The 19,029-nt window shown below is 37.2% G+C and overlaps 1 protein-coding gene across 1 annotated transcript; it reads left to right on the top strand.

Annotated features, from left to right (window-relative positions):
* The first annotated feature begins 425 nt into the window (after positions 1-425).
* On the top strand, positions 426-18,888 carry BNIP3 (BCL2 interacting protein 3). The gene is made up of 6 exons (XM_017907541.1): positions 426-588; positions 9,377-9,542; positions 11,046-11,133; positions 18,153-18,226; positions 18,365-18,520; positions 18,613-18,888. Exons 1-6 carry the CDS (start codon positions 546-548, stop codon positions 18,662-18,664), a joined length of 579 nt encoding a protein of 192 aa, XP_017763030.1. The 5' UTR covers positions 426-545; the 3' UTR covers positions 18,665-18,888.
* Positions 18,889-19,029: the final 141 nt, after the last annotated feature.

The following is a 19,029-nucleotide window of genomic DNA, read 5'->3' as shown; positions in this document are numbered from 1 at the left end:
AAAGAAAAATAAATTTTTACTATCATATGATACTATCTTTAGTGAATACATAAACAAAAAATTATTAGATTTTGAATATTCAATTTTAAGAAAATGTAGGGTGTGCTACCAATTTTAAGCAACTAAATTCAAATTAACATTTTTCAATTTCAAATATAATAAAACAAATTATTTTGTTAATTTGTATTTTTTAGCAATGGCATCTTTCAAATATTCATTTTGAAGTTTTATTAGCAAATAAGATACTTGGAACGTGTATCGAGTCACGTAGTTTAAGAACCTATCATGGTCATTGGCACTATTCTTGTTTTGACTCACATAGTGTATTTACATTGAAGCGCGTGTCGCGTGATTGGTCAGCTTCCCTGACGTGCGTATGTTGACGTTTCATCAAAACAAAGCACAGTCGCGCGTCTCACTGAGCATTTTACGGTTGTATTTCGTTGCGAATGTGTCGTTTCTGCGCTAACGTGTTTCGCGAAAGTGTTAGTTGATTGTTCGTGCGTGCATTATCGGCTTCTAAGTGATCAAGTGCATGGGCTGTAATGTCGTCCACCGTAAAATTTACTTCGGACGAGATTCTGGGTGGTAAGTGGAGATTCGTTTCTTCGAACGACGCGAGCAGCTGTCAATCGAACATTGCGGCCATTTCGCATGTCGCGGCTGACGCATAAACAAATGTATATTGCTTTCTTTTACATTATAGGCATATTTGTTTGTAAGAACGTATGTTTAAAACATTTTTTACAACAATTTATGCTGTAGTTAATATAATGTAATACAAGTTTCAAAAATGTTGATACGATTATTTGTTTCTCTCTAACTTGTGAATTCTCTGTTGTATTGCAAACTATTAGTTCTGGCTAAAGATATAGTGCGAGTCAATGGTTTAAAATGTTACGATCTTTACTTGGAGTAAACGTTCGGAATTTTTTTTCTTTATTCAAAATTATTTGTTATTAATTGATACAAATTTTATAGTTGGATCTTCAGACTTCTGAATAGGTGATTAATTTTCATGTGTACATATGTATATATATCTTAGTTCAATTTTCGATAATTTTCAACTTGTATAGTTGGAAGTAAAACAGTAAAATTTAAATAAAATGTTACTTCTAGAAAGAACTTAGACATTAAATTCTATTCTAGACTATGTTAGGCAAGATACATACTTAAACGTAATTTTATTTATGATTAAACACAAACATTAAACACAGTTTAACCGTATCTGAAAATATATTTCATATTTAAAAATATTTAACAATATAAAAAAATCCTATAAGAATCTTAGAATTTCATATAAGAAATTTATTTTGCTCCATAAATAATTAGGACTTTTTAATGATCATGTTTATGTTGATAAATCTTAGAATAACTCTTGTCATCAATTATGACTACATTAACGGGATCTGAAATTCAAAATTATTATTTCATCGATGTTTTGTAAAAAAGTGACTATAAGTGACTACTTTTTGTCGTTGAATCACGTAATAGACAATTAGGTTAGTGTTCTATAAATGCTTGAACCGTTTGGTTCATCTAAAAAGGCTCCTAGAATGTAGTAGTTGACTAAGTTCAAGGACATTTTTAGTCCACATGTTCTCTTTCTCATATCACTGCCTCCTATACAGAATCTTCCATAAAAATCGAAAAAAATTTCAAAGAAATGAACGCGATCTATGTCAGGGAAGCGTCATCCAATCGTTATTATTGTGAGGTTATGTTTCTTTGCGTTGGACGGTCAACAGGTATCCCTGTGTATAATTGGAAAGGAATAGGAGTGGTTGTAACAAATATAGCGGTTGTAGGTTAAATTTAGCATCCACGAGACGACTGAATGCAAACCGGACGCTGATGCATCAGTTGTAATCACATTCTGACAAAACAGTCCTTTCTAGGAAGATAGTCAAGGGGCTACTAGATGGTATTTATACGTGATGTTGTTATTCAGGAGCGTAGCCGCGTCATCATTTGGATGTCTCGTTCCTCGAAGAAGGCTGACCTTAGATAGCCTGACATTAACAGGTAACATTTTGAAACGTGATTTAGTTCACGAACTCCTCGTACCCACGCCCCTACAGTGGTAAACGTGACCGAAGTCATGCACCTATATCAGCCACGTACCTCTAAGCAAGACGATTGGCGTCCCTCGATCTTTTGTGTCTACATTTTTTTTGCCTTTTGCTTTCTCGTTTATAGTTAAAAATATGACATTGGCTTGAATAGTCAACTAAGCCGGAACTTTTTATGAAATTTTTTATTGGATCGCGTTAATACGTTTGAAAGAACCGGGTCATTTGAATATTCGCGGGAAAGGAATATTCGAGAATACAGATGGCCTTCATATAGCACAGATAGGTTATAGTTACATGGATTTCACGTAAATGTTATATTTTACCCTCAAATAAAAAATAGAGTTTTAAAATAAAAATTTCAAAAACGATTTCTTAAAGAAAGTAGTTTATTTTTATATAAATAAACAAATATTTATTTATTTTAGCTACGTGCATGCACCAAAATTTGTTATAAAATTAATAAAACTGATTCATGAAAAATGCACAGAATTCAAAATTGCATAAGATTGACAATTCATATCCAAGTAAGTATGACCGCTCCATTTTATCTAAGAATTGGCTATAATTTATAAATTGCGTTTTATGCGGGTTTTTTGTACATATATTCGAAATATTCGCAGGTATGTATATATAGTGACAGCAAAATTTGCATATTCGCATCAATTTACGAAATTTTTGCAGTGATATTTTATGCCATTTTATTGGATACAGTATTATTGGCAATAAACAATATACTCACCGTTGGATAATGAAGAAGCATTTTTGTTATTTATCTTAGAAGAGGAAGATAATTCCAGTTTTATAGCTTTTTGTAATGAGGTATAAAATATTTTAATTTTTTATATCATTGACAAAACGAATGATTTTTAGCGGTTCTATTTATTTTGCTACGCTTATCATTTTTTTATTTTTTTATTTTTTGTAGCGAAGCGCAAATTCTTCGAAGAGAGAATTAAATTTATTGTGGGATACAAAACGCAGCAATACGACAGCTTCATTGGAAATTTTTCTAATGGTTTGAATAAATATATAATCTACATTCATTGTAGTGCCACGAAATATGTACTCGCTGCTGCTATGAATATTTCGTGATAGTCTGAGGAACTCTTATATCAATTTATTTATCTACGAATATCGTGTTCGTAAAGAAATCTTTATTTGCTCTGCGTTGTGTCACGCGAGCATCATGAGTCGGGAGAAAAAGAAACAGCGTTTCGTTTCTTATGTTAAGTTTTCCTGAGCGTCCATTTTGCACGGAAGGATATTTAAAGCCGAGATTAAGAGACCGTTCGTATCGTCATCCCCGGGACGGTTGATTAAAATGACGGACCGATGAAAAGGGGTCACATTTGTGCCTATTTTTAACCGTAAGGCTTGTTGGCGAACATTTAATTCAATTCATTAAGGCCACCTACCCGTCGTGATTTCGTGACACGTGACGATGCTTCCTTTTTGTCTGTTACTCTCGCCTGTATCAACGGAATCCCTTCACAAATTCTTACTGACGTATGATTAGTTCGAATGATATATTTCGTAAATTATTATATTAAGCGGCGATGCGGTCGATGCCGAAATAACGCCGTTAAAGCCGCAGCCGCTTAGGATCTTCTGTAGTTTATAGTTCTAGATATTTAACGCTGAGCAATGAAACGGAAAAGAACTTGATTAATTTTCACTTTCAACTTACTTCGTTAACACACCACTTACTGCTAATTTACAGCCATTAAATTTTGTCGAATATCTCGAATACTTAAAAGAACAGACATTTTGTGAAGAATTCCATCGTCAGGAGTATAACCCAATAACAACGGGAGAACCCATTTCAAATTGGACGACACTGATTGACGTTTGAGCATTTTATCATCCTCCAAGTATCTCGAAGCACTGTTTAGGAAGTTGGAATGTGGTTTTAGGTTCTATCACTTTTTACGTGTACCCTAGATCATTTGAATCAACCATTAGTAAATGGTTCACTTCTTAATATTTCTCTCTCAAAAATTAGTTCATTCAGTGTGTCAAATAGTCCAGAGAATATTCACGAAATTTGTATAATTAATTATAAAGCTTGACTAAACCTATCACAGTAACTTCAGTGATTCTCGTCAGTGACTCTTGATTAAACTCTCTCGCCTTACGGGGGTCGAAGAATGGTGCTTAGCGCCATGAGATCACCAAAATGAATAAAGTTTTCAAACTATTGGAGAAACGAAACGTTTTAGCCAGTCAAATATTACCGCGTCGAGTGGCCTACTGCGCTGACCAACTGCGCGATTAGGCTATTCGCGCGCTTGGCAATTATCCGCGGTGATTAAGAAATTTTCGTGTGGACACACTCAACTGTAAATTAATTCATCGAGGTATTTTATTTTTCCCCAGGTTACATTGTTTACAAAAGGATATCACAAAAATTCAATCGATTGTTTGACACGATACACGAATACGTGGGACGTAAAATGCTGCATGGAATAAAGCCAATAATCGAATATATGTGCAACCACGTCGAGGAGTCAACCGTAAAGACCCGTGCGAACTTTGCTTATCACGTTTCAACTTAACGCAGCCCGCAATCGTAAACCTCACAATGTGTCGCGATTCGCTACAAAAAATACCGCATATTTTGTAAACTCTTCATTTGCCGTTTACTTTATCATTCATGGACCTCTCACGCTTTGTACATTTTTATCTATATTGTAATACCAAATCGTGTAATTTCATTCCTTTTCAACATTACCAGATCTTTACAAAGTTGATACGCAAGGAATTATTTTAAACTTATTTATATTGACTTAAATATTTATTTAAACATAATTTAGACGGATATACGTTGGTGACGCGTTACTTTCATTTTGCATTGCAAATAATATGCACTTCGCTTTGGATGCAATTAGTATATGTAAATGATTAAGTTCTTTGGTAGTTCCGTGAGCTCTGTTGTTGCCATTTTTTGAAAAACGATTTATTCTCTAATTGCACAGCATTTTCGGAAAAATTGATCACTGGATTACCGAGAACTCGATACATCGCCTTCGATAAAGTCACTTGGTTTAAAGTTTCGGTGTATACAATTACTATCAATATTCAGCGTAATTGAACGTGTTTGTACAGAGATGTTTGCGCATGAAAATATTGAGAAGAGAACGAGAGAGTCTGGGAGACACGGCAAAAGTCGCGTTGTTTTCTGCGTACAATGCGACTGCATCGGGTATGCATTCACAAAGTCAACACGTGTGGCCTTGTTGTACATGTGTCCGTTTCGATTAAACAGAATCTAGCTTCTTTTGAACCTGTCTTGTCAAATGAAGTCGATCGATCCGCCGCTTCTTGCCTTTTATACTTGTCTTCTATGGCACCTTGAAAGGTAACCGAAAGAAATTTTGAACCTTGGGTGGTTCTTAGATGGTATGTAATGTCGTATATCGAGAAAAATAACATAATTTTATTCTTCCACAGCCAAGCAACGATTCTTATACAATTTCTTTCTTTTTTCCAGTCTGAGACTAGCTAACTTGTATTTCGCTTGAATCTGCTGTCTAATGAAGTTCGATAACTCCACCAGTTGACGTAATTTGGTCATATTTATTCGTATCAGGTCACGAGAATATACATAGCGACAGTTCTCTATGTCGCGAAGAGCTACTTTATTCTTGAAACACGATTTAGCCAACATTTTTCGGCTCGTGGACACGAGAATTTTGATTTTATCGAATTATAATCGTGGCATTTGAAGCTTATGTACGAATATGCCTGAACATTGCCGAAAAAAACACGAAAGGGAAACAATCGTCGATTAATTTGGTGTACTGATCGAAAATTACATTTACGGAGAAGCTTCAGTTGTACACGAAGTTATCGTTATGCTTATCATTAGCGATAGCATGCATTTATTTACGTTGAGTTTATTATACGCGCATACGCTTATGTATGCCGCGGCTTATCGTACCTCACACGACTGTGCATAAAGTTAATATAACGAAGTAGTAAATGATGTCATTCGATGACCCCCAGTTTGTTACTCATTTTCACTTCGATATGTAATTGAGCAAACGCTTAAAAATCGTGTCGTTGAATCGATTTATCATCGCAAATCATTTGATTTGCGTAGATACTAAAAGATCTCTTCAATATATTTCGCGAAGAAATTTTTCTTCATATTGATCATGCTATTCGGTATCACCAATTTTCTGTAAATTAAATATAAAGTTCTTTGCTTGTATATCGAATAATATGAATAATATATCAAGTTTTCGGTGGAACGCGCAGAGTGATAAACAAATTCTCCGATTAAAAGGTTAAGGATATAGATGTATTTTTTAGTATTTAAACGTTCCGTTGATTAAATGCTTGTTTCTTTTAATTCTTTTCTTAATTCATGTCCATAAATAGCTGGCCACGTTAATAGATCTGATGCGATAGTGCCAAAAGCATTTTAGTATTTTCTTCTTTTATTTATCTTTAAATTGTACGTATGAGTAATGTTCCCAATTTTGTACGATTGTAGTAGATCGGTCAACTTTCTATGCCGTATTACATAGCTATGCAATGTGGTACAAGAAAAGTGATATGCAATGCGTTTCATTAGTTAATGATGAGTAGAGTACATTGTGCAATTTCGTAAATCGTTAGCAATTTTCTTTTGCTATTACAGCTGAACTTCAATTAACCATGAAAATCGTTTACATATACCTAATGAGAGGACTTGGATTACAGTATTAAATCGATGCTTTGCTGTAATTGCCCAGCATTGCGAGATGCGATTGCGTTATCCGAGAGAAGGCGTTCCTGTAATTTGTTTAATCGGTACAGGCGGAAATACGGATGTTGAATAGGATCTTCTCTGCTCTTTGGAAACTTACGGAGACTGCATTAAGCTATTCTAACACAATAGAATAATGATGTAAAACTCCCACAGAAACATGACTACAAAGTGTAGATGATTTTGAACCACAAACGAAAAATCTACTAACAAACAAAATGTTAACGTACAAGGGAAGAGTCATTTGTGCATATTTTTATTACATCTTAATTTTAGCCTTTACATTTACATCTTTCTTAACGAATTTACAAAGATCTTAAAAAGGTATCATTATTAAATATTCTCATTTTAGTGAAATCAGTTTGGAGCTTTGGTCCACGAGTTGCATTCTTGTAGGCCGCACGTTTAACACCACTGGAATGAAACACGCATTTGAAAGAAGGTTAATGGAAAAAGAGGACAAAGATGTTTAACATTAGACTCTGGAGGCTGTGCAATTGGTCGTTAAACTCGTCGTGTAATAGTAGCTGCTTGTGTATCTTACTCTCTAATGTCTTACTACAGTATGTACAGTCTAAAATGCAAAAATTTATGAAACAATCGTAAGGCAGTTTTCACTTTTGTGAAAGCCGCGATTTTCTAACCAGGAAACGGTTGTCTCGCATCAAGTATCGCTAGTCGATAATTTTCTTTTTGATTGGAAACTTCTTGAAATCGTTGCAGTGATGAAGTATGGGAAATTTGCGTATCGGATGGACGCCTGTTTTTTCTTCGTACAAAGACATCAATAGGAAGCAAAAGAACAACGATGATTCATCAAACGTCGGATATCACACGAGAATATTTCCCGGTTCTGTCATGCACGTGACATCGCCGGCTAGTCGCGTATAAGTTGGACGAGAAACATGGAAGAATAGCGAATAACGAATATACGACATCGCGTGCTGATAATTATTCTGAATATTCCCGTGTGTACTTTTTTACAAGTTTATTCCAGACGGTTTAGAATTAAACGAACTTTTTCACCTTTGCCAACTTTGAAGAGAGATAGAAAAGGGGAGCAGAAAAATACAAATTTAGAACTTGGTCGAAAACAAACGTGCAATCTCTTCGTTTTGCGTTTCAGGGAAATATTCCGTCTTTGTGCGAGTACACACGACTCTCGCACCTCGTTGCTTTTAATACGGAAGTAGCGTTGATGGATTTGCAAACAATGAAGTTGCCCCCAAAAGACACCGCTGACACGTCCACTTCGATAATGGCTGATAAGAAATTCTACGACGCTTTTCATGAGGAAAGACAGGATAGGTTCTCTATCCTGTCTCTGTCGAGTCAATCGTATAATCGTGTTCTCTAGTGACGCAATGTATTATGCGATTGCAGCGTGAAGAGTTAACGGACCTTGGCCATGAACCTTCTTGATAATCGACTCAATCATTGCTCGATAATGCTAACGTTCGATCGTGTTTTACGTTTCTGTGAACGCTTTGGAATTCTCAGGTGCTCTTCTTTTTCCCAGGAAATTCTGTTTCCTTTGCTTTTATTACGAGAGTACACGTTTCGATCCAGGCATTTCATTTTACGATCGGTGTTCTGCTTTTAGTCTTGTACGCTATTGTCAAGAATGTAGTGCGTTATGAAAACGAACGTTATATCAGTATCTGTGCAAGAATCACGTTGCATCTCTGTGATCGATGCAGGGACACGTGTTTCACCGCAAATGAGGTATAAGTTTTTGGTTTGGTACTATATTGCAAGAAGTAGCACTTGAAATTTAATACCAATCATTAAGGTTAAGCTTGGCTAGGATACTGTGCATAGGTTTCATTTATGATTTAATATATTGTGGATTGAGTAAAATTAAATTTAGATGAATGACCAGAGTCAATGTTTATTAAGAATTCGTCAAGTTTGTTTAGGTTGGTAGTTTTCGTCTACTGTAGTCACAGCGTCGAATCGCTATGATTAAATCGGCGATGTTTCTAGTGCGAAGTTTCAGTGATAAATGAGCCTGAGCAGCTATTTGTTCTTCCTTATATACCCAGCAGTTGGCACAGAGGTATCGCACGAAAGCACACGATCATTGCCGATCTTGTAAAGCTAATTCCTTTACTATAATATCCTATGTTTATTCATTTTTACGCTATTGTATATTCACATTTTTGGCAATTTGTTACAACGACGAGTATAATAATTTATATGGTTTTTTAGAAATTGAAATTACTAATTTTCGATGTAAAGCAATATTGAAATATTCCTATTACCTTTTGAAGGTAAGAGTGAGTACATAGCAATTAAAAATCAGGTTAATTAGCGGTCATCAATCGGGGATAAGCCACTATAGGTACACATACAAATCCTGATGCTTGGAAAATTAAACCTTCAAGAGAAAAAGAATGATATACTATCTTAATGGTAATCTATGGATTTAGAAATTATACTATAGACTTCTAGTCTTTCTTGATGCTTATTAGCTATTAAGTGTACAAATGTTCGATCGTTATTCATTCCATGAATTTATTATACTTACATTTAATTATTTTTACAGAATCATGGGTTGAATTGAATCCTGTCCCCGACAGGATAACACCATTACCGTTCAGCAGTGGCGGAGAAGAATATTTACGACTTCTTAGGGAAGCGCAAAGGGATTCTCTACCCTCGTCTGCTAAGCATTCTTTGGCATCTTCTCGTCGAGGCACGCCTCGAGATAGGTAAGGCATTTGCTTTGTTAAATCTGCTATTGTCACTGAACATTTTCCCAACATTCAGTCCTTTACTTTCTATTAGTAATCGCATACGTTAACATTAGCTGTTCGCTATTTTCATGCGAGATCAGAGAGGACATCTTGAAACATCACAGATTATTTACTTTACAGCTATTGTCGGTGAGAATTCTTAGAATTCATTGCGTAGTTCAGACAAGTGTCTAAGAATTGATTTTTCCAAATTTTCCACTCCCATCGGATGATATCTAATCTAATCTAACAAATACCACCCAATGTGTAAGTGGAGTAAATTTGTAACGAGAAGAATGATCTGAAAAAATCATGAGTACATCGAAACGCTACTCTCACGAATCTTTTTTCTGGAAAAGTAAATCCGACCAGTCTGCGTTTGGGTTCTCGAGAAGGGCCATTAGAAGAAGCCGGGTTTGTCTTGTTCCTCGTGTACGAGCACGAAGGAACTGCTGAAGGAAGGAAAAAAAGAAAATTATAAGCGCTAGCATGAGTCAGATGCCGGTTTGGTGGAAAGCGAGGGAGGAATCTTTTTCTGGCCGGTTTCTTTGTGCTCGTAGGCGTTGAAACGTCTCAAGGACCGGTGGATGAAAGAAGAAGGAAGAAGCAAACAACACCGTACACTCATCGTGTCTGTGAACTGTCCGTACAAGTGACTTATTCAGATCTTTTTTTATCCTCGTTTTATCCAGTCTGGAGTTTTTTTAGATATTCGGTGCGAGAGAGATGTAGAATTGTCTTTAAATGATTTAGCAGTATTTGCATAATCCGAGAGTAAATACAGCTATAGGAGTTTATCAAGAAAGTACACATGTATCGTGTATTTACATTACGTATTTACATTGCAAATTTCTAACCTTATTCCGAATCTCTCGCTATCTGATTGACGCTCGAGATTATTAGGTCTAACGACGCAGTTCTTCGGCCATATTTTCCGAATACAAACGAGATAACGCGTTTTTCCAAGGCTGCGTGTTTCAGTAGCTTGACAGTTTATCAACACCAGTTTTAGTTCCAAAAACGTCACCCTGCAACGCACTTTCCACGATCGATCAACGCCGCGGATTAAACGGCGCAATGAACTCTACGAACAAACTTTATTTCGTATATTTCATTGCTCGGGAATCACTGAATCATAAAATTAGATGATAATACGTCGTTGTTTCTTACCATTCGCGATCGTAGTGCAGATGTTCGATGAGGTCATCTATTATCATTTGTAGTTCCGCATGGAAGATGAGAAAAAAATATCGTACGATGCGGAGGTCATATGATACAAAGTTGATGCTCGCTGGTGTAGTTTCTGATAAGAGGAGTGACACTTGAAACGGGTTGCGATTCTTGTCGTTTCTCCGATTTCCCAATCGGATAAGAATCCGTTCAGCCATCGAAATTTTGAAATGTTCAGGGAGAATTTGAGTAATTGGCGAATTGCAAAAAAAAAAAAATGTGTAAAATTTGTGAAATCTTCTATTACAGTCCGAAGAGTCCGCCGAACAGCCCAAATACAGAACTATCAACTGAAGATGAGCTCAAGGGAGTCTATATAAATTACTGCTGCAACAAGGTCAGTTTCATAATCGATTTCTAATATCGTATGCCTGTATGATACACCACCACAAAGAATTTTACTCATTCGTATTTCTTTCGTTGAAGAATTGTTCGTGGTCTGTGTATCTATCAGACTACGGCTACCGCAAAATCAAACCGATTGGTTGTTATTAATCGTCTATTTAGGTACGCGCAGAAGCTGAATCATATGGTTTTAAACATCTCATTTTAGAAATGATACGGTGCAAGAAAATTATATTACTACATTCATCTGGTCGTTGTTCCATTTTCTCAGTGGCGCATGCTCAAGCGAAGTATACTTCAGAGGAGGCTATGCAACTGGTTTTATCGAACGAAACAAAGCCGAGACCACACTTTCTATGCAAGGTCTGCAGATCACTGACTCTTCTAGTGGCGTGCCCCTTCTAGTGTGCATTGTGGGTCGTAGAACACGTGTGTGGAGCGAGTCGCGAAGAGTCGCATGCTTTCGTGGGCGTAGAACGCCGAGCCTCTTTGCAATCACGACATTGGCAAACATAATTGTAAAACGTATTACACAAAAGTTGTAGATCGTTTGCATTGTTCGATAACGATTCCATCGTTTCGTTTATCCTGACTTGTTTATCTAACCGATATGGAAATCAATAAGCCTATATTCAAACCAGCCTGATAGCGATATCAGGATCGTTGTTTACTCATGGATTATGTGCCATGGTTTATTTATTCATTTCGGCAAGGAGTCTTCGTTAAAAAAGAGCTACTGAGTCCTTACCTCGCTATGGTACATTGCCTCCAATTACGTTTAACTCGTTAGAAAATATAGTTAACGGACCAGCTATAGACAGCAATTCGTTCTTAAGATGTCCAGTATGTTTACTATTATCACCGATAAGGTGAAGTAATATCGCACAATTTATTATAAAAAGGTGACTGCTACAATGAAAATAACGACGAAGACAATCGTACGATGAGGTAGAATGTGCGAGGTCGATAACAAACCGTGAAGAAGTGAAGATTTTCCATGAGTCAGTTGCTCAACCATGTTTTCAACTGAACGCAAATTCCTTTGTGTCTTTATAAAGGCAAGGTCTTGGAAAGCAAGGCAGCGTTGTGTCTTCTTTGAGAATCCACGGTTTCTCGTTTCAACCGCTTAGATAATGCATTAAAAATAGAATATCTTAACAAGCTTCTGTTTTCCTGACTGTAGACGTTATCTTCGACGCGACATTCTTTTTTTTTTCACCCTATTCTTCTTCTTTGCTCGTTCTATGACCGATGAATGTGACGATTTATTCGTCGTATCATCTTCGTCACCTTATTTCAAACAATTACGTTAAAGCGTGACAAAATCAATACGAATGAACGGCCCTGATATTCAAAGTTACGAAAAAAAGCAAACGTGCCTGCTAATCGATTCTGAGTCGTCAAATCGTGACCCGATATACACTGCGCATTATCTATAATCATAGACGTGCGTTCGCGCATCGTTACACCTATCGTAGTCCACTTACCGACCAAGGATACCCGGATTCGAGGCTCTATAGTTTCGTACTTTCGCAGCTACGTACCACCGTGCGGAGACCTTGGCAAACTTTTCAGCGCGTCGTTATCGATCTTAGTATCGAAGAAAAGGCACTTGCAAACGCGCCATAAAGGAGAAAATAGTGGCAGTTCTAATATGGCGTCGGTTGAGTCGAATCGAGCGAAATAAGCGGGAAAAAAATTCCATGCTTTTACCGAAGGAAGGAACACACGGGTATATCGTTTTACCGTGCTAGTTCGTTCACCTGCATTTGTGTTTATTGGTGTTACGCGCGTGTTCCTCCGTTACGGCGGACAGATCACGCGATCGCGAACGAGCGAATCGCCGCTCTCTACGTTTACGCTTCTCATCTCGAACAGAAACCGGTCCTCCCGCGGTGTATATTGCATTCGAGAAACGGGTTCGACTTCGCGGCGACTTGGCGAAGAGGAAGACGAGAAGAAAGAAGGGATACCCGATATACCTGATGCACGATGCATTACGCTTGTATAGGATCAAGTCGACCGGCCGTTATGCTCATTCCAACTGAACGCATTCGCACTGTTCCGTGGAATGTGGTAAACACAATTAACGGTGGACGATCATATGTTAGGTTAGAATGCAATTCTAAATCTTTGCTAGCGGTATACGGTTAGAATTATTTACTCTGCGTACATTTTATTACTCGTGTTCGACCGTTCGTATAAATAATTCCATAGAAAGTTTGCGTGGCGAGCTTTCAGGAAATATATCGAGGAAACGCGGCGTGAAAAGGTAGAGTTCGTGATAGAAATTTCTTTCCTGCCTGTTACGTGAGCAACTTCACGTGCCTGGCGCTCTTTACTCGTAATTCGTTTGAAGAAATTACGATTTCTAGTAACATTATTTTCACGTCGTTCCCCGAATCGTTACTAAAACGAAATTCTGAAAAGCTTCGAATTTATTTTTTTAATTTCATCGCAGAGAAAATTGCCGGTGAGCTTCACATACCAAATAATCAATAGTGACCATTTCGTACGTCTAGCACGAAACGGCAAGTGTTACTTTCAGCATACCAATCCGGCTTCTGAACCACACACCTTTCATACTAATAGTTTATTTATATTTCTACTCTCATTTATTGTGCACACGAGCAGCATCCATTCCGTTTGCTAAAGTTTGTCTTTTTAACCTGCGTCCTATTTCGTGAAATAACTCTGCTCGTGCTATGCTGGAATACCAACGGTTTAGTCGTGATATTCGATCATTTTCTATCGACTTCTATCGGCTTCTAAAGTTTCCGCAGGGCAACTAACTTTTAATGGGGAGCAAATTAGATTCCGATTTGATCTTCTAAGAGATTGCCTAAGAGTTCCCGGCGGTTATATTCAGGAGAATCATCCCTAAACGCTATAAGACGATATAAATCAATGATTAATTGCTCCAATAATTGATTACCTGTCTCACACTTGCTTGAAACATATTTGAGAGATTAAGGGATCAATCACACCAAGAAAAGTGAGCCTAAAGGAGAATGTATACTAATTTGGTGATCGTTCTTGTGTCAGATTTAATGGGTAATGGTATGAAGTAAATGGCTAATTTCAGTCTTCGAGGTGAAGCAATTCTCGTTGCGTACCTCAACGAAATTAGATGACCGTATTTCTTTAGTTTTTTAAAACGTTTTATCGATATAATTTTTGTTTTAATTCTTCCATTCTTGTAAATTCTGACTGACGTATAGATCGCTACAGCAAGATGCATCATAAATAAATTGCGCCTGGGAACTGGTATACGTTTTATAACAAAAATCTGATAATTTTTTCCTTCGGCAATCAACAATGTTACGACTGAATAATAATAGCAGATTGTATTAATTCAAGTTACAATCTAACCGATTAGTCAGCAAAAAAAGAAGCGATCATTTAGATTACCGGAGTGGAGCAAAGGATCGTGCTAACGATCACGTACACCACCCTGTACGACTTTGCAAAGATGTCTGTTGTCTGTTATACGTATGATCTCTGTCACGTATCCGACAAGGCGTGGACTAGAGGTTGAAAGCATTTTTGATAACTCGTGTTTGCAACAAACAAAGAAAAGATGCCCTGTCCTGATGAACCTCGACAAAGAAGTTCATTCGGCCGGATGATTTTTTTCTAAAAATATATCCAATCTCGAAATACAAATTACCCTTTGCACTCGGCTGTCCGCTCCCAGTGGACATCGTAATCTACCAAACTCGAATATCCCTTGCAAGGGGACACGGAAAGGTTACTGGTATTTATATATATAGGTCAAATTATGCAAGGTAAAAATTAAAATTTCTACAAAATATTTTTTTTGATAATGTGTTAAATCGACTATCATTGGAATAAATTAATTGGTTGCAACGTTTATACCGTTTTATTTCTAGCGATTTAATTTCCGAATCCAGAGGGCTAAAGTAAAGCTGGCTCTTTTTAAATTCCCGCCAAGTGGATACGAAAGTATGAACACAGTCGAGACATAAAGTAATGGAGCTATATACAGAAAGTGCAGCTCGTCATTGACCCGCTGCAGGCTGCACTGTGGAGCTACATGGTGAAATGTCGTTGCAAGCGACTAGGGGTTTCCTCGTTGAATGAGCCCGAAACACGCCGGTAGTGGACGTAATTCCCGGTTATTACGTTCGCGAAAGGGAGGTAAGGGACGCAACGAAGAAAGAAACTCACGGGCATTTGTGGCAGGAAAAGAGCGAGACGATGCATAGACTGCTTTTCAACGGAGTTGTTAGTGGTCGTAAACCAATTTGAAACTATCCTGAGATAACTAGGCGCGATATCGCATAAGTTTGTCAGGCCTGGCTAGTGCTTTACGGTAGCCATTTGCTGAGGACGAAATACGCGTGGCCTACTTTTACAATCGCACTCTTGGTATCGATCTTTCCTGCGTCTCGAGCTTGCATCTTCGGTATCACTGTTGGCAGTATAAATACACGAATTTTTATCTACACGGGTATTTACTTCGAAGAAGCTATGTAAAGCTGTTGCATTCAACGGGATCGATGTGTCCGTTAATTTGCGATCGATAGCAGACAGGTTGGAGTTCGGGAGACGCCCGGGGAACAATGGAACGTTTCCGTTTGATTCACGTTCTTAATTTTCAACGATTAAGTATTTATATATGCAAGAAGGCAACGGGAGAAACTGTGTTCAAGGATATCTTTCGCTGCTTCTTCGCGAATGCCCTGAATACCAAAGAGTATAGTGTCTTGACTTCGTCTAAACAGATAGGCTGCCAATTATTTACAAGTGTAAATAAATTAGATTTAAATTAATTTTCTTCTTTCCAATGTTGTAACGAAGATGTAATCTTTTATAATTCCAAGTTGTTACCTTGAACTAATAATGGTCGTGGTTTGGTTCATCGAGTTACATCAAATCGTGCGTGGGAAGATCTACTGTTTGATCGTTGATGCGATGATTTCTCGATAAAATCAACCGATGAGAATCCTTTTAAAGACAATTCCTCCCGAGTCGAAGGCTAGTTGTATTCATCATTCCTCCGTTCGCTTACGTGTCGCAATGTTTATTTAAAGTGCGTTGATCCCAAGAATTATGCTTAGAACGTGCGTGCAGCCCTTTCTGTATTTAGAATTCTTGTCGTGTTTTTTTTTTTTTTTTTATTATTTCTAAAATGGAGTTATGATGCATGGTGACCATTTACAAACTCTGGGCCAGTTCACAGCGGGATGTTTTATGTAGCCAGATGTTTTTTCAACATCCTCGAACTCTTTGTTTTTGTTTCTAGAGCAATAAAAAGATCAACGCGAAGATTTAACTTCTCTGAGCACAGAGAGTGGACCTTTGTAGCTCCAGTGGACCGCTCTAAATTAGTTCAGCAACTTTTGGAACCGATAAAAGTGATTTAAACGACTTTCAAGATTTTTTTTTCGATTTTCTTCGAGAATTTTCGATTCTGAACTTTGTTCGGATAAGATTGTTTTGGAACATAAATTTTTTTAGGATGACGCGCGCCTATTCGTAGCCGAATTTTATTACGCATTACATGAAACACTATTTCGAGAAATAGGACGCCCGGTGCTTGTTGAATGTGTTGACGAACTTGGCAAAAGGTTTGAATAAATTAGATCATGGTTAACAAACGTATAATATCGCGAAATACGTTTTTCAGCACTTTCTCGTCGGTTTTATGCGTTTCAACAATTTGGCGACGCTTGTCTGAAGTAACAAAACAAGTATGACTATCTGATCTCCAAATTTCTGTAATCGTGTGTCATTGCTCATATAAATTGCGTATCATTTATTTAAATTATTACATCAGTATGTCGTGTATTGGCTATTGCACTGTTTCATTATTCGATTTAATCCTTTTAATCCTCCTCAATTCTGTTTGACGCGTAAATATTTATCAGAGGAAAATTTTACCTACATAAATTTATACTTTATTTTTATTTTGTGTTTTGCAATGTACCCTGATCGATGCAGACATTATCACTGATAAAATTAAATTTTTAGTATACCGAAACGAACGACAGAAAGTTGACAATAAGCGACAAAGCAATAATTCATGCATCGTCCTGTTCATCGTGTCATTCATATTAATGATTCATACGATCGAATACACGAACAGCAAATCAGTTTTTAAAGACTGGAGGATTGTTTATAAACAAACGTACGCCTTGTTTGATACGCACTGCATATAACGTAACGAGTGAGACGACGCGACGATGGTTGTTGCTGTTAGCGTGATTGGCTGATTGCCAGTCGAGTTATCCTTGGGTGGTATTCTTCGAGTCATTCACAGATAAGTAGAACTTCTCTCGTGATGCAAGTACTGCTTCCTTTTTTGTTTCCTTTATCTCTCAACAATGACATGTCTTATTCACTCTTCGATGTAAATGTACTTTTTAATCGAAGCTAGAACTACTCGAGCACCCGAGTACAATGGGTACCTGTACGAAAAAAAGACAGCGACAATAAGAGACCATACTTCGTAATGTTTGACATTAATTAGAAGGTTCAGAAAACGTGTTTCGATAAAGAAACATTTTTCTATAAAGATATATTGAAATTTTTCTTTTTCGCAATCATGACTCGCACCAGTTCTGAAGTATAAAAGCATTCGATATAGTTATGCAAGGAATCGTGATTGATTTATAATGACTATCAGGTTCTTGTTCCGTGATAAGAATCTGATCTTGGTGATTTTTGTTTTGGCCTCGTCGAGTTAGACAGGCCTTGTAGTAGGCAACCAGCCATCTAGCTTTGCGGTGCTCGTGTAAAAATGCTCGTCCGGTAAACTGATACGTTACTTCAATTGACGGTCAACTTAGAAGTGTATCTTCAATTTCACCGGGTGATACAGGATCCATTTGTACTGTTTAAACACTTTTAAATCGGATTACCAGAGATTACGCTTAACTGCTGCGTAGTCAAGACGAAGTTCTTCAAACGAGCATCCTCGTACACGATCAAGGATTATGAGATTTAGCAGGTTTTTTAATTCTCCTTTCTTCTTTTTCTGTGCAGGAAACAGAGCTTTTGGAGAAGAACACAGATTGGATTTACGAATGGAGCTCGCGACCGGATCAAGCACCACCAAAGTATGAATAGATTCTAGTTTTAATGAAATGTTGAGTTCGATTACGACTAAAGTAGACAAATAAATAAGATATTCGATCGTAAGATATATGTAAATAGGATAGCAAATTGCTTATTGATCCTGTATTCTTTTATTTTAGAGACTGGAAGTTCAAACATCCTCAGGGAATGACCAAAAAAAAATCCTATAGCATTCGTACAACTAAAGTCGGCAAGGTTGGGTTGTTCTCAAAAGAGGTGCTTTATACTCTTTTCATTACGAACATTCTGTCTGTATTGGTTGGCGCTGGGCTAGGGTAAGCGAAACTACTTGGAATATATTTACATGTTTCTACTAAAAAAGCGACCACGACGATCGCTTTTGTAAACGATTCTGCTGTTGTTTTAGAGTTTGGTTGTCTAGGCGAGGATCGATAACATCCAGCGTGACCATCGAATGAAAAAGAACGGCTAAGTACACGAAAGTCAGGACTGCTGCGCTAGAGTTTGCGAGAAAACGGAGAAAGAATTTGGTCTGTGTTGAGCCGCTAGAAAGACTGAAGAACCGAGAAAAAGGGTCGATCGAGCCTAACAAAACACACAACATATTATTTCGATTACTACAATTTAATATTAGCACTTTCTATTCTATTCTTCCCTGCCCAAAAAAACTTAACGGTGTACTTATTGAATGCCGTGTTATTGTATAAGTCATATGCAATTTTATGCTTAGGCAAGAAAATGCTATAAAAAAAAAAAAAAAAAAAAGGAAAAAATATGATTTATATATCTAGTGTTGTTGAAGAAATAAGACATGTCCATTTTA

The sequence above is a fragment of the Eufriesea mexicana genome, unplaced genomic scaffold (genome assembly GCF_001483705.2).
Source record: "Eufriesea mexicana isolate 0111107269 unplaced genomic scaffold, ASM148370v2 scaffold8199, whole genome shotgun sequence".
Taxonomy (NCBI): Eukaryota; Metazoa; Arthropoda; class Insecta; order Hymenoptera; family Apidae; genus Eufriesea; species Eufriesea mexicana.
This window is presented reverse-complemented; position numbering and strand designations above follow the sequence as displayed.